The sequence below is a fragment of the Pristiophorus japonicus genome, chromosome 5, assembly GCF_044704955.1.
Source record: "Pristiophorus japonicus isolate sPriJap1 chromosome 5, sPriJap1.hap1, whole genome shotgun sequence".
Classification (NCBI taxonomy): Eukaryota; Metazoa; Chordata; class Chondrichthyes; family Pristiophoridae; genus Pristiophorus; species Pristiophorus japonicus.
The window spans coordinates 25,704,164-25,719,529 of NC_091981.1; the positions used below are offsets into that span (position 1 = coordinate 25,704,164).

A 15,366-nucleotide genomic window follows, 5' to 3' on the forward strand; every position below is an offset into this window, starting at 1 on the left:
CTTCTGCCAAACAGTGTGGGGCCATCTCCTGGTACAATCCATCGAGGTAGTTCATGCACCGCTCCATCATAGAAGACTTTTACTGCTGCACTGCCAATTACAGGGATCAGCTCTTTAGTGTAAGTTCTCAGCTTGGTATGAACAGGGCTCTGCTTGGGCCTTTGTGCCTTGTTGCATCACAGACTCTCACAGGCCTTTTTGCTCATGATACATTGTCTTGCACCCGTGTCCAATTCCATGGATACTGGAATTCCGTTCAGTTCAACTTTTAACATGTTCGGTGACATTTCATGGTGAAGGTGTGTACCCCATACACTTCTGCCTCCTCGGTTCGAGTCTCTAGTTCAGGTTGATCCACCATGGATCGGTTTTCCTCTGCAACGTGGTGGTTTGCAGGGTTTGCAGTTTATGTGCACATTCGCTGGATGTGTCCCATTGTTCCACAGCCTTTGCACGCACAGTGTTTGAAGCGGCATTGATGGGCTTTGACGGTCACCTCCGCAACGCCAACAAGGTGTTGATTGCCTCGCATGCACACTAGATGGCGGACTCTGAGTCATCTGAGGACATGCAGCTGCAGGCGTTACGTTCTGCCATATGCATTCCTGCCTGAAAACGACGTTACTTTGTGTACAGTATTTTCCGATGCATCTTTATGCTGCGAAATGTGTTTGGTGTTATCGCTGGTGGACATAAATGCCTGGGCTATCGTTATGGCTTTGCTCAGATTCGGTGTTTCAACAGTCAATAGTTTGCGAACGATAACCTCATGGCCAATGCCAAACTCAAAAAAGTCTTAGCATTTGCTCCAGGAATCCATCGCATTCGCAATGTCCTGCAAGGCGCCTTAGTTCGGTGATGTCGCTCGCCACTTCCTGGCCTTCAGACCGCTGACATGTATAAAATCGATACCGTGCCATCAGAACGCTCTTCATCAGATTTAGGTGCTCCCGGACCAGCATACACAGTTCTTCATACGATTTGGTTGTTGGTTTCACTGGACCAAGAAGATTCTTCATGAGGTCATAGGTTGTTGCCCCGCAGACGGTGAGGAGGATCGCCCTTCGTTTGGCAGCATTCTCATTCCCTTCCAGCTCATTGGCCACGAAGAATTGGTCGAGTCACTCCATTCAGACTTCCCAATCATCACCTTCTGAGAATTTCTCCAGGATACGAACAGTTCTCTGCATTTTTGCGTGATGGTTCGTTATCTATTACTCGTCGCCAGTTGTTATGTCTCAAATAAAGCAACATGACTGAGTACTGTAGACTTGAGTAAGTTTGACTTTGATCTCTTTATTCTGACTCCAGAGTGCCTGCACAGCATGGGAGGCCTGCTTATCCTTTGAATCTCCAACAGACGCGCCCTCTGGTGATGGTAGAATGCTGGTTACAAGCTGTTGCATACATAACAACAACCCTGAGAAAATAGCTCAATTCATGGTTGTGTGCTGCATGCTGCACAACCTGTCTATTAGAAGGGGACAAGAATTGCCAGAAGGGACAGATGGTCCACCTCAGGAGCGAGAGGAAGAGGAGGATCAGGGGCTGGACGCTGACCTCGGGCCAGACAATCAGGCTGATTATGCAAACATGCCCACGCCCCCCTCCAGACCGCAGGAAAGGGCCAGAGTCTTACATAGCTGCAAGACTCTCACGTCAGGAGCTCATAAATAAGCAATTGACCTGAAAGAACGTTGCTGTTATTGACAACGCTGACACACTGCTGTGTGTGTGCAGCTCAGACATCAATGGTGGGCACCACCTAGGTGCCAGTTAAAGTTTAAGTTGATTCAAGTTAAGTGTAATTATACCCTTTCGTGTTAAGGAATCACCAGTGTGTAACGGTCCAGCTATCTGAGACAATGCGCAACAAGGCTATGTTGAATAAAAAACATTTAATACGACCATTGGTCTGAAATTAGAAGTATCACGGGCAAAAACACCCCACCCCCACCCCACTTTTTAGAACATTGACATCAATCAAATGGTCAACATGTCCAGCAACACAGAATACAAATGCAAATCAAGAGGGTGGCCCCCACCCCCCATACATTACAACAAATTGCATACACCGAGATGGAGATATAACACAGCCATCACCTGCGGACATGCCACCTCACTTTCCTTCCCCCCTCCCCTTCTTCTCCCCACCTCTACCCCTTCTCCTCCTCGATCCACGCTGCCTGGTCGAGGAGCTCCTCAGGCGGTGCCTCACTGGGGGGAATGAAGGCAGAGCCGGTGGTTGCACGGATACGGGAGCGGGGGGTACCGAGGTGGCAACATTCTTGGATCCAGAAGAAGGATCTTGTTCTTGTTTCTCATCTGTCATTGGCATTGGGGGCGCGGAGCCTAGGAGTGGAGTGCTGCGCTCCGGGACCACTGGGAGACCTGTGCCACGAGTGTTCCTGGCCATCGCCTCCAGGGCCTCCGCCAGCTGCGGAACGTACTCCGGCTTGGTGCCGGAGATGCTGGGCAGCTGTCGGGATATGCTCCCCAATGCATTTAGGATCTGGTCACTTATGTCTACAGTCCTCCTGGACAACTGTACCATCTCTTCGTTCTCATCTGGACCAGACCTGCTGTATCCACGAAACCTCTGCGGGGTCGGTGCCATCCTGGGCACAACCGAGGTGCCCTGTGGCGAGGTGCTTGGGCCCGGTACCTCCAGAGTTGAGGCAAAAATGACCGGAGGAGCACTAGATGGCCTTGGGGTGCCTTCTGGAGCTTGACGATGCAGACTCCTCAAAGTCCGTGCTCTCATCCGTGGAGAACAGACCCAGCGGATTGATGGGCGGGAATTGGAGCTCCTCAGCACCAGATGTTGAATCATCCACTGACTCCTGCCCCACGCCCCCACCTCCTGGCCTCTGTGGTCTGGCCTGGGGCCGCGCTGCTGGCTGAGCTGCAAAACACAAATGAGGTTATTAGAGGAGAAGGGGGTGCTAGTGTCATAAGGTGAGTCCAGCGCTACACACAGCATATGCACGACAAAAGCACCACCGCTATCAAAATCATCACAGACATCACACTTCATGACCATCAACACATTCTGCATTGCAATGATTCTCATGAGGCCAGCATTATTTATAGGACAATTTTAGAAATCATCTGTCATATTTTATTGTTCGGATATGAGTGGGTGTGGCATCTATTGACTTTAGATCATTTAATGGTGTATACTTTATTCACGTGGTATCACTTCAGGGTCTGCACCTGCCTGTGTGGCAATCCGGAGGTGCCTCCCCACGAGTGCGAGCACCCGCTCCTCCATGTCAGTGAGGTCGCTGGTGAATGGTGGCCGCTCACCCGCTCGCCTCTGCTCAGACCTATTCGTCGAGAGCTTCTTCTGTAAAAGATAACAGAACAACATGGCATGAGGTCACAGAGGTACTGTCACAGAGACTGATACAACACATAACCGACAGATGTAATCATGATTATTACGATAATTATCATCCTTTACCTAAAGACGGGTATCATGACCGCAGGCTTTGAGTACAACATTCACCACTGATAATAGTCACTCATGACTCTTACAAATTGTTATATATGCAGACGATAGATATACTCTCTGTGTAGTCATTGTAAAGTTGCATAAGATGAAGACTTGTTACTTGATGTACTATCAATAAGGTTTACATTGTGTATATACTATGCTGGCACCATTAGAGGGTGCAACTGGGAGAGACCAGGGTTTCCTGCCTCTGTGGTAGAGGCTGTCCACCAGAGGGCACTGCAGTGGGAGACCTGAGGGTCACCTGCATGGGTGTGCAGGACCCAGTATAAAAGGTTGTTTATCATGCTTGTGCCTCACTCTGGAGTTACGAATAAAGGACCAAGGTCACTACAGTTTTAGTACAACACATTGCCTCGTGGAGTCATTCATTAGTGCATTACAGATATAACAACTGGCGATGAGAATACAGACTTTCACGCAATTATGGCTACCTTTGGCACACTAAAAGACTTCGCAGAGGGTGATGATTGGGATGCCTACACGGAAAGGCTCGAGCAATATTTTGTGGCAAATGACCTGGCAAGGGAGACGGACACATTGGCGGAGAAGCGCAAGGCTATACTGATGATCAGTTGTGGGCTCGAGGTCTACCGCCTCGTCAGGGACTTGCTGGCACCCACAAAGACCAAGGATAAGATATATGATGAGCTGACTGAACTAATTCGCGACCAACTAAAACCAAAACAGATCATCCTCACGGCCAGGCACAGATTCTACACTCACCACAGACCTGAGGGCCAGGAGATTGCAAAAGATGCTACCGACCTCAAGAGACTTGTGGCACCATGTGATTTCGGCATGCACCTCAACGAAGCATTGTGAGACATCTTCGTTATGAGAATTGGCCACGAGGGCCTCCTTCACAAGCTCTGCCGACACCACAGTCAACCTGCAGAAGGCCATCAGCATCAGTCAGGCGTTCATGACCTCGATCTGCAACACCAAGCAAATTATTCATCCTGTGGACTCAAACCCGGCAAGTACTGTACACAGAATGGTGCCTTTCACAGGCAAGACTGTAGAATGTGGCTCTGCCCAGGGCAGAGAGCACAGACCTTAGGGTTCCAGAACTCAGAGTCCTAATAGAGTAGCACCATGCTGGCATTGCAGAGGAAACCATAGGGCTCACCAGTGTCAGTTTGCTGAGTACGTATGCAAAGCCTTAAACACGAAGGGCCACCTCCAGCGTGTGTGTAAAAGAAATACGACTCACCGTCTAGCAGAGGAGTTGGTGGATGATTTTGAATCCAGCGGGGAGTAAGATGAATTGGCCAGAGCGGCAGCTCAGACCCAAGAAGAAGTGTATTGAGTGTATACCTGTACCACCGATTGTCCTCCAGTGAAGGTGGAAGTCGAGATAAACGGCATTCCAGTCTTCATGGTAGTGGACACGGGAGCAAGCCAGTCAGTGATGAGCCAGGATGCTTTTGAGAGGCTATGGAACGAAAAACGGCCCGAGCTGGTTCCAGTACAGGAAAAGTTGTGCACCTACACCAAGGAGCTGATCCCAGTCCTTGGTAGTGCGGATGTAAGTGTAATCCATAATGGCGTGGTGCACAAGTTACCTCTGTGGATTGTTGCAGGTGATGGTCCAACGCTACTAGGAAGAAGGTGGATGGGGAAGATCCAGAGGAAATGGGAAGACCTCTTCACTCCAGCAATCAATGTCCCCCATGCTCAGAGGCAGAGCAAAACCTCACCTTTGCTTGGGCCAGGCACCAGAGTACAGACCAGCGCAGCACCTGAGGCACAGACCATCCATCACGGCTGCGTGGCAATGATACGACCGGAATGACCTGAAAGTACCTTCCCGGCTCCAGCGGCAGGACTCCTGGGGAGGAAGATCGAATTCACAGGCATTCTTCCAGCTCTTGAGGCAGAATCGCTGGGGAGAAGGATCAAGGCAGTCGACCTCGAGGACAGAGGCAAGATGGCGTCCCTGCTGCAGCGAGGAGCAGCATGGCTGAAAAAAAAGATGGCCACGGCCATATCACGAGGTGTAACGCTGAGGGACCAACACGTGGTGTTTAACAAAGGATTTGATTGGGGTAAAGCCAGCAGGGTTCTCTTAAAGGAAATCTGCAACCAACTGAACTTAAAGAGACATTGTATGCATGGCAATCAATGTAACAAACTGATTAAGATTGTGAACAAAATGTTGTTGCGAGATGTCGGGAATAGAGTGTCCCCAAAAGTAGCAAGCGAGCGAATTCGGGAGGGTAAAGGCACTGATCCTGATGCCCTGCCCCAGGTGTTCCCACAAGTTATAGGCCAGCGACCTCAGGAGGGTGAAGGCACTGATCCCAATACCCTGCCCCAGGTCTATCCCACGCTGCAGGCACCCGATGGCACTATTCACCACGGATCTGGAAATGAAAACGCCGCCAATATGCGCAGTCGGCCGCCGTTGCCCATCACCCGGGTGGAAACGGCACAGCCCCCAGACCCAGTCGCTACCTCGGCCATGTCCGGAAGCGAAAGGTCAGAACTAACAAGTTTTCCAAACGGGACCTGGAACAGCCAGGTTCCCAACACCATTAGAGAGCAGGCAGAAGATTCTGCAGCCCTCAAAGGACGACAGGGAGGCCACACACATCTGTAGCTCTGCCCACCACTAGGCAACAGCAAAGGCCCTGAGTCCTGGCTAGGTGAGCGAACCAAGCCCACCCCGCTAGCAGGGGGCGCAGCGCCGCTATCAGACAACTAGGACCCCGTCCGGTTGCTCTGGAACCTATGTCCTCGCTTACCCGTACTGCTACCTCAGTACTTACCATGACTGAACCATGAATGCAACCTACCCAATCCTGGCACACGACCACAAAACGTAACAAATGTAAGTCACTGAACCAAGGTGTCACGATACAAACTGTAACTTCCTTTCTTTATACTTGCACTGTGTCTGATCCTGTATGTTAATGTAATCGGCCTGCTGCACAATCTCGCTGTGGGGATGGGGAAATGGATGTATGTAACCATGGACACAAACGTGGATCACACCCAGAACCCACTGGAACCTCCACTGCATCATCGAACCATCCAAACTGGTAACCACTACCCAATGTTGTGGCAAAAGAACATGGGGGTCAACAGGGAGAGAGACAAGCCAAACCACAGCCAAGGTGCAAGGGCTATTGGCACTTAAGTCTGGGGAGAGTTAAGCCAGAGCACATAGTGCAAAGATAATCAGCACAAAGGACTTGGGGGACAGTGATGTTATATATTCAGACTATAGATATACTCTCTGTGTAGTCTCTGTATAGTTGCATAAGATGGAGACTTTTTAACCTGATGTACTATTAATAAGGTTTACACTGTGTATACACTATGCTGGCACCACTAGAGGGTGCAACTGGTGGAGTCCGGGGTTTCCTGCTCTTGTGGCAGAGGCTGTCCACCAGAGGCCACTGCGATGGGAGACCTGAGGGTCACCTGCATAGGTGTGCAGGGCCCAGTATAAAAGGCTGCCCACCATGCTTGTGCCTCACTCTGGAGTTACGAATAAAGGACCAAGGTCACTACAGTTTGAGTACAACACATTGCCTCATGGAATCATTCATAAGTGCATTACAGACATAACACAAATCAAATTATATAAATACATAAGTACATGTAAATAAATGTAATACTTACTCTTGTGGATCCGACAAGGTCATTCCATCACTTGCGACATTGGTTGCCCTCATGCACCTCTGCTATCTCGGCCCATATCTTCTGGTAGGCCTTTGGGCTTGCCACGCCCTCCCTGTGTCAAATCACCCCAGTGTGCCTGGACCTCCTGCATGAGGGAGGCATTAGCCTCGTCTGAGAACCTCCTCGCTCTTTTGTGTCCTCCAATGTGTTCCTCTCCCAGCTCACTGCTCTCACCAGCATCAGTCTTCACAGCGTGCAGTGTTGCCTCCTCCTTTCCCTCCATTATCGGCACCAAATTCTGGAAAATATCTGGCTAGTAACAGCTAAGTTTTTTTGCACAATTTGCTATGAAGCTCGAAACTCTCCTTCCTTCTTCCCAAAGCAGTCACACCACACCACACACATTCACTCCCTCTCAGCTCCCTCTCTCTCTGTCTCCTTTTATGTGCATGGAATAATGACCCTTGACCTCCTGAATCGCGGGAATCGAGCGTTGCCATGCCGTTGCTAAGGACGGCGACACTTTATGGCAGAAGGTCAGAGAGATTTAACGCTAATGCCTATTTCATATTTCTTGCGGCAACACCCGATTTTTAAAATGGAGACTGGGGGCTTTGAAAATCGGCAAAAAGCCGACGATCTGAAAACCCATTTTTACCGCCCATTTTTGGGCGAGCTGCACAAAAGTGTAAAATCTAGCCCAATGTCAGGAAATATGCCAATATTCTGAAGATGTACCAGGGCTGAAATGCCTTTACATAATGCAGCACAAATCCTCAGCTCATTTCTTGACCCAATAAAAAAAATCAGTTTGCTAAAAAAATTGTAACTATATGTTGCAATAGTCACGATAGGCTCACCGTGTTAAAATTAATACAATCAAATTCCAGGCACCATAGTAATGCTGCCTTTATCGCCCTCCTTTTTGACACTGGAATATTGGGAGAAGGAAGAGGGAACACGTGACCAAGTTAGTGACAATCAGATTGTTGTCTTGATGCAATTTTGCCCATTAATAATATAAACATGGGAGCAAGCAGGAGTTTGAACACAATATTTCGTTGGCAACCTTGATTTCTCATCAGTTCTGAAATCATTGGTTCTGCCTTTAAATGATTTTCCCCCTCAAGAAATTCTGCAGTTAAGCACCTTTAGTAGGAACTGAATCCTTTAGTTCATCAATGCTCCAAATTGACGTCAGTGTAAACAATATCAAGTTCAAACAAAAATTATACAAATATTAACTCTGTTCCTAACTACAGCCTTCCAATGTTGCAACCCATAATTAACCTTGGATTAAGCCATAGTTCCACGCCTAACACAATCCTATAACCTCAATCACACAATGCATTGTTCACCGAAGAGTCAATTTTAAACATGTCTGGCAGGCGTCAGTTTAAACTTCTACAGTTGCAAAACAACATGGGCTGAGCAATTAGAGTAGTGCTGGAAACGGACATGAAATGTGAGTGGTGATTGGACCACACGTCTTGATGGTGTCAGCCCAAGGCTCACTAAAAACCAGCACCCTTCCCGAGCTCACTGCACAGTCCTCTGATCCATTTAAAGGCAAATATGCAGCAAAATGCAGGAAGAAATAGGCCCAGTAGAATGTATAATGCATTAATAATAATGCATCACAATATACTAGGCTTATATGAGTCTGGTCCCTGGTGGGTGCCCCATATTTGACACCAGAATAGATTTATTACCTCCAGCTGAAGCCTCGCTGGCTCCATTGGGAAGCCAAAGATAAGAAAACCTCTCAGTTTAGTTGGATCCTACTTGGCCTTCCCTTCTGCTCTCAGAGCTGTGTGGAACTGCTCCAATTTTCCCGGCACTTCCTTGAAGCGGATGCCACTGATGTGCCTTTGTCAGAGCCAATCACTTTTTTCAACGTATTTATCAACATCCATTTTTCACATCAGACGCCTGAATCTTACCCCCAAAAATGAGTGTGTTGGGGTCGGGTGAGATATTAAAACTTTTTTAAAATCTCAAACCCAGCCCCAACCCGCCTCCAAGCCACTCACTTTCGGGTTTAATGGAGGAGGGCAGCCAACACAGGTTGGCCAATTAAATATTTTAATGAGGCTGGCAGCCTCTGAGTTAACCTGTTTTGCAGGTTTAACCTTAGCCCGTGTTGTGTATAGAAGAACTCCACGAGACTGAGTACTGTGAGCTAAACTTAATGTGACCTTAGTCTTCGTTATTACAACTCCAGAGTGCCTAAACAACATGGCAGCCAACCTTTTATACTGGCCCTGCACATGTGTGCAGGTGACCATTAGGATTCCAACAGTCGCGCCCTCTGGTGGCAAGTATTACATAGTTACATACATAACCGCCCAGGTTTCGGGAAACCAGGCAGCTGAAGGGAGGCAAAGACAGCTTCAGGGAGAAGGTAAGTGCTTCCTCCGGTATCCCCCTCGCCCGCCCAAGCTCCTCCCAATCAGACCACCCCATACAAACCCGCCCCGGGGTCAGGGATCAGATCTCACCTGGGTTCGGGGATCGGACCCGCTCCAAGGCTCCCACTAGCAGCAGCAGGCAACTTACCTACAGCTGTGGCCTCCTCCGAATACTCCCCGCCCAACTGGAAGCCAAGCCTGTTGATCAGGCTGACTTCCAGACGCGGAAACTGTCAGAGCAAAACTACGCGCGCTGTGAAGTCAAAAGCCCACAGCACGCAGGGAAACTCAAACTTCCGGCTTTCCCAACAGAAACTCTGCACCCCCCCCCCCCATCCCCCACCCGCCCCTCCCCAATTCTACGCAGCCCACCCCTGTCAAGTTTCAGCACAGAGAGTCTGCTTGACACCTTCAAAGAGAGATAGACCACATTGCTTCCATAGATTGCTGCAAAAAAGAGACGACAATGTGAGAATAGGAAAGAAAGAATTAGCACTTATACTGCACCGTATCACATCCTCAGGATGGCACAAAATGCTCGATATCCATTTAATTATTGTTTTTGTCGGGCAATGACTGTTGTTATGTAAGCCAATATGGCAGCAAATTTGTGCAGTTCGTCTGTTTTTGATTGAAGAAACAGTGTTGGCCAGGACCCTGGGCAAATTCTTACTCTTCTTCAAATAGTACCATGGAATCTTTGACATGCACATCAACAAGCATTCGTAGCCCGGGCCTAATGTCTCATCTGAAAAATGGCACTCTTCAACAATGCAGCTGTCCTTCAGTGTGCTCAAATCTTGGGGTGGGTCTTGAGTTCACAACTTTCTCACTCAACACGCAAGAGTGCCACCAACTGAGTCCAACTGACGTTTGCTGACCTACTGCTTATATGGTTTAGCACAGTGGTTGCAAGCTATTTATTATATCTACTACTCAAACAGCTAGGCATGCTTAATAACTACTGTAAAATATATGTTGTGATCATGCAGCTATTCACTTGTTCATTTATTAATACATTTGATTGCCAATTAAAGAACAACTTACATTTATACAGCGCCTTTAATGTACAACAACAACAACTTGTACTTATATAGCGCCTTTAATGTCGTAAAACATCCCAAGGCGCTTCACAGGAGTGTTATAAGACAAAACAAATACATTTGACCCCGAGCCACATAAGAAATTATGGCAAATGACCAAAAGCTTGGTCAAAGAGGTAGGTTTTAAGGAGCGTCTTAAAGGAGGAAAGAGAGGTGGAGAGGCAGAGAGGTTTCGGGAGGGAGTTCCAGAGCTTAGTAAACCATCACAAGGCGCTTTACAGGAATGTTATCAAACAAAATTTGACACTGAGGCACAGAAGGAGATATCAGGACAGATGACCAAAAGCTTGGTCAAAGAGGTAGGTTTTAAGGAGTGTCTTAAAGCAGGAGAGAGAGAGACGTGGAGAGGCTTAAGGAGGGAATTCCAGAAGTCTGGTGTAGTTGTTATCCTGCTGCCTTCCAAAGACAGAGAGGACCACAAAAGATCACGGGTTAGCTGAAATAAACTAAAGAGGTTTCTCTGTTTATTTTCTGGGTGCACTATGAATGTATATAGATATCTGGGCAGGTAAAAGCACTTCTGGGCGGTAAGGTGCTATGGCTGAGGTGCACAGGTCGTCTTAAATACGGAATATAACAATACCCTTGAAATAAAATTCCACATGACTAACAAAAGGAACAGGTGCTGGGAATTTCCTCAGGGCCTCTCGCTCTCCTCCGCCGAACTTTGGCAGAGGTTAAGCGGACACCTTGTTTGGGCGCAGAAACATTTTCACCAAACTTCCGCCATAGTCATTCCAGCGAGAAACCCTGCGGAAATTCTTGGTCAAGGTCTCTGAGACTCTAGAGTTCAAAGGTGAAATACTTTGCTCCTCTGGCTTTTCATGAAATGATATATGGATGTATTGTATTTCTTTTTATAAGGTTAGTATAATTAACAAGTGTGAGAAAGCAGTTGCAGGTTAAATGACATGTCTCAGAATTCTGTTAATCAAACTATTTGTCTGCAGATTGTTGGGGAATTTGAAATTCAATAAAACAAAAGTTTCCTGAACGTTCTGGTCATAAATCATTAAATAAATGTCAACCATTACATTATTTGTTTGGAATAGGACTGTTGCAATATCACTTCAGATAATGTTACCTGAGGGAATTGGTACATGGTGGCTTCCTTATATAAACACAAAGGCATTCTTGCCTGTACTTGCTGAACTGTTTGCACTCTAATGGTAGATGTCAAATTTGTGGTATGCATTACAAAATCTCGTGATGCTGAAAAATCTTCGGGAAAGGTGGGGCAGGGAGAAATGTTGAACTTTGGCCTAAAACAGGTCGTGTGCCATGGCCACAGTCAGAAGACCCAACCATTTTCAGGTTTAGACCACATTTAGGCCTGTTTCGAATGGTGAAAATGTGTCTGTGTTTTCCATGGAGCCAGTTGGCAGGTAAGACCTGTTGCTAGGGAAGGGGGGGGGGATCTTGTGGCAAAGCCGAGAAACAGGACGGTAGTAGGCCTGAATATTTTTGTGGGGCCCAGAAGAGGATGAATACTCTACCTGGCCTCAGAAAAATCTTTAAAAATAAACTTACCTTCTGAGCAGCCTCAAGCAGTCCCTTTAAGGACCGTTGGTTAGGCCGTACTACAGCCGGTACAACTGAAAGAAAGACTTACATTTATATAGTGCCTTTCACAACCGCCAGATGTCTAAAAGTACCTTACAGCCAATGAAGTACTTTTTCTTTAAGTGTACTCACGTTGTAATGTGGAAAAAGCGGCAGCCAATTTGCACACAGCAAGTGCCCACAAACAGCAATATGATAATGACCAGATAATTTGTTTTGTTGTGTTAATTAAGGGATAAATATTGGCCAGGTAACTAGGGATAACTCCCCTGCTCTTCTTTGAAATAGTTCCATGGGATCTTTTACGTCTACCTCAGAGAGCAGAGGGGCCTCGGTTTAACGTCTCATCCAAAAGATGGCATCTCCAACAGTGCAGCCTAGATTTATGTGCTTAAGTCCCTGGAGTGGGATTTGAACCCACAATCGTCAGAGGCGAGGGTGCTACCCACTTCTTCTTAGGCAGTCCCCCGGAGTCGAGGCTTCCACACTATAATCAGTTCTAAGGTGACTGATGAGACCAATGCGGGATCTACAGTCTCTGTCATAGGTGGTTGGAGGGATGGGTGGATGGGGTGTTTGATTTGACGTATGCTCATTCTGCTTTTTGTACTTGGCTTCTGCGTGCTCTCGTTGAAGAGACTCGAAAGATTCGGTGCCTTCCCGGATGCTCCTTCTCCACTTTGAGCGGTCTTGGGCCGGGGATTCCCAAGCGATGGTGGGGATGTTACATTTTTTCAAGAAGGCTTTGAAGGTGTCCTTGAAGCATTTTCTCTGCCCTCCTGGGACTCACCTGCCGTGATGTAACTCGGGGTAGAGTGCTTGTTTCGGGAGTCTAGCATCAGGCATGCGGACAATGTGGCCTGCCCACCGAAGCTGGTCGAGCGTGGTCAATGCTTCGATGCTGGGGATGTTGGCCTGAGAGAGAACGCTGATGTTGGTGCACCTATCCTGCCAATGAATTTGCAGGATTTTGCAGAGGCAGCGCTGGTGGTACTTCTCCAGTGCTTTGAGGTGGCGACTGTACATAATCCATGTCTCTGATGCATATAGGAGGGCGGGTATCATTACTGCTCTGTCAACCATGAGCTTGGTGCCGGGTTTGAGATCATGATCTTCAAAAACTCTACCTCAGGCAGCCGAAGGCTGCACTGGCACATTGAAGGTGATGTTGGACTTTGTCATCCATGCCTGCCCTTGTTGATAGTAGCATCCAAGGTATGGGAAGTGATCCACATTGTCCAAGGTCTTATCGTTGATCTTGGTAGCTGGGGAGCAGTGGTGTGTGGAGGGGGAGGGTTGGTAGAGGAACTTTGTCTCACTGATGTTTAATGTGAGGCCCAGACTCTCGTATGCTTCAGTGGAAGTGTCAACAATGGTTGGAGTTCGGACTCCACTGAGTCACAGCTGGCCATTGGGACTAGCATCATTGTAATTGGGGTCCTACAACTGAAGTACTTTCTCGGTTTGCATATTTAAGCAGCCCTCCACCAGGAGTGCTTGGCACAGATTTAAAGGCCTGTCTGAAAACTGAATCAGATACGCCTTGGACGTCAATGTGGTGCCCAGCACATTTTCCTTTGCTGTTCGCCCGCTTTTCAGGCGAATAAGAGACAGTTGAAAAGCCCCCCACCCCTCCTGCAGTCCCCAAAGTATTTTAGAAAGGAGTTACTTTACAGTGCATTGTAAATCACACAGGGATGTATGCGGGGGAACTCAGGGACCCCAACTATTTACAATCTATATTAACGACTTGGACGAAGGGACCGAGTGTAACGTAGCCAAGTTTGATGACAATGCAAAGATAGGAGGAAAAGCAATGTGTGAGGAGGACACAAACAAATCTGCAAAAGGACATAGACAGGCTAAGTGAGTGGGCAAAAATTTGGGCAGATGGAGTATAATGTTGGAAAGTGTGAGGTCATACACTTTGGCTGAAAAAAATCAAAGAGCAAGTTATTATTTAAATGGAGAAAGATTGCAAAATGCTGCAGTACAGCGGGACCGGGGGTACTTGTGCATGAAACACAAAAGGATAGTATGCAGGTACAATACGTGATCAGGAAGGCCAATGGAATCTTGGCCTTTATTGCAAAGGGGATGGAGTATAAAAGCAGGGAAGTCTTGCTACAGCTATGTAAGATATTGGCGAGGCCACACCTGAAATATTGTGTGCAGTTTTGGTTTCCATATTTGCGAAAGGATATACTTGCTTTGGAGGCAGTTCAGAGAAGGTTCACTAGGTTGATTCCGGGGATGAGGGTGTTGACTTATGAGGAAAGGTTGAGTAGGTTAGGCCTCTACTCATTGGAATTCAGAAGAATGAGAGGCGATCTTATCAAAACGTATATGATTATGAGGGGGCTTGACAAGGTGGATGCAGAGAGGATATTTCCACTGATGGGGAGACTAGAACTAGAGGGCATGATTTTAGAATGAGGGGCCACCCATTTAAAACTGAGAAGAGGAGAAATTTCTTCTCTCGGAGGGTTGTAAATCTATGGAATTTGCTGCCTCAGAGAGCTGTGGAAGCTGGGACATTGAATAAATTTAAGACAGAAATAGACAGTTTCTTAAACGATAAGGGGTTATGGGGAACGGGCGGGGAAGTGGAGCTGAGTCCATGATCAGAGCAGCCGTGATCTTATTGAATGGTGGAGAAGGCTCGAGGGACCGTCTGGCCTACTCCTGTTCCTATTTCTTATGTTCTTATGTTTTTAATGTACTGAAATATTTCAACAGATGAGCTGGTAGGAGATGCAGAAGAGGAGTCATCATTTGAAAAGGAGCACCAAGAAAAGACAAGAATATTACTTTGCTGGACAGGGTGGCTGTGGAAAGAGGAAGCGATTGCAACAGAGGCTACTGGTGTCCAACAATGTTCTCATCATGGGCCACTCAGTTTCTTCCCATGAGCTCAGCAAGCCACGTATAAACAATTATAACAAAATGCTGAATTCAAAGAATATTGCATTGAAAAGATTACTTTTTGCAATTCAAATGAAACTTTTGAAGCCCACGTGTCACTTATTCACTCGTTCTGTATTTACAATGTCTTCTCTTTTACCCTTTTCAACCTCTGTGATGTCCCTCTTATTGGCCCAAACTTTGCTGTTAATATAACGGAGAGGTTTCTGGCACT

The 15,366-nt window shown here is 47.3% G+C and overlaps 1 protein-coding gene across 1 annotated transcript in view; it reads left to right on the forward strand.

Moving 5' to 3' along the window:
• LOC139264271 (myosin light chain kinase 2, skeletal/cardiac muscle-like) overlaps positions 1-15,085 on the forward strand; it is a 294,184-nt gene extending 279,099 nt beyond the window's left edge. The window contains exon 12 of the mRNA XM_070880455.1: positions 14,967-15,085. Within this exon, the coding sequence (XP_070736556.1) occupies positions 14,967-14,970 (4 nt within the window). The 3' untranslated portion in view covers positions 14,971-15,085. The remainder of the gene's footprint in view (positions 1-14,966) is intronic.
• Positions 15,086-15,366: the final 281 nt, after the last annotated feature.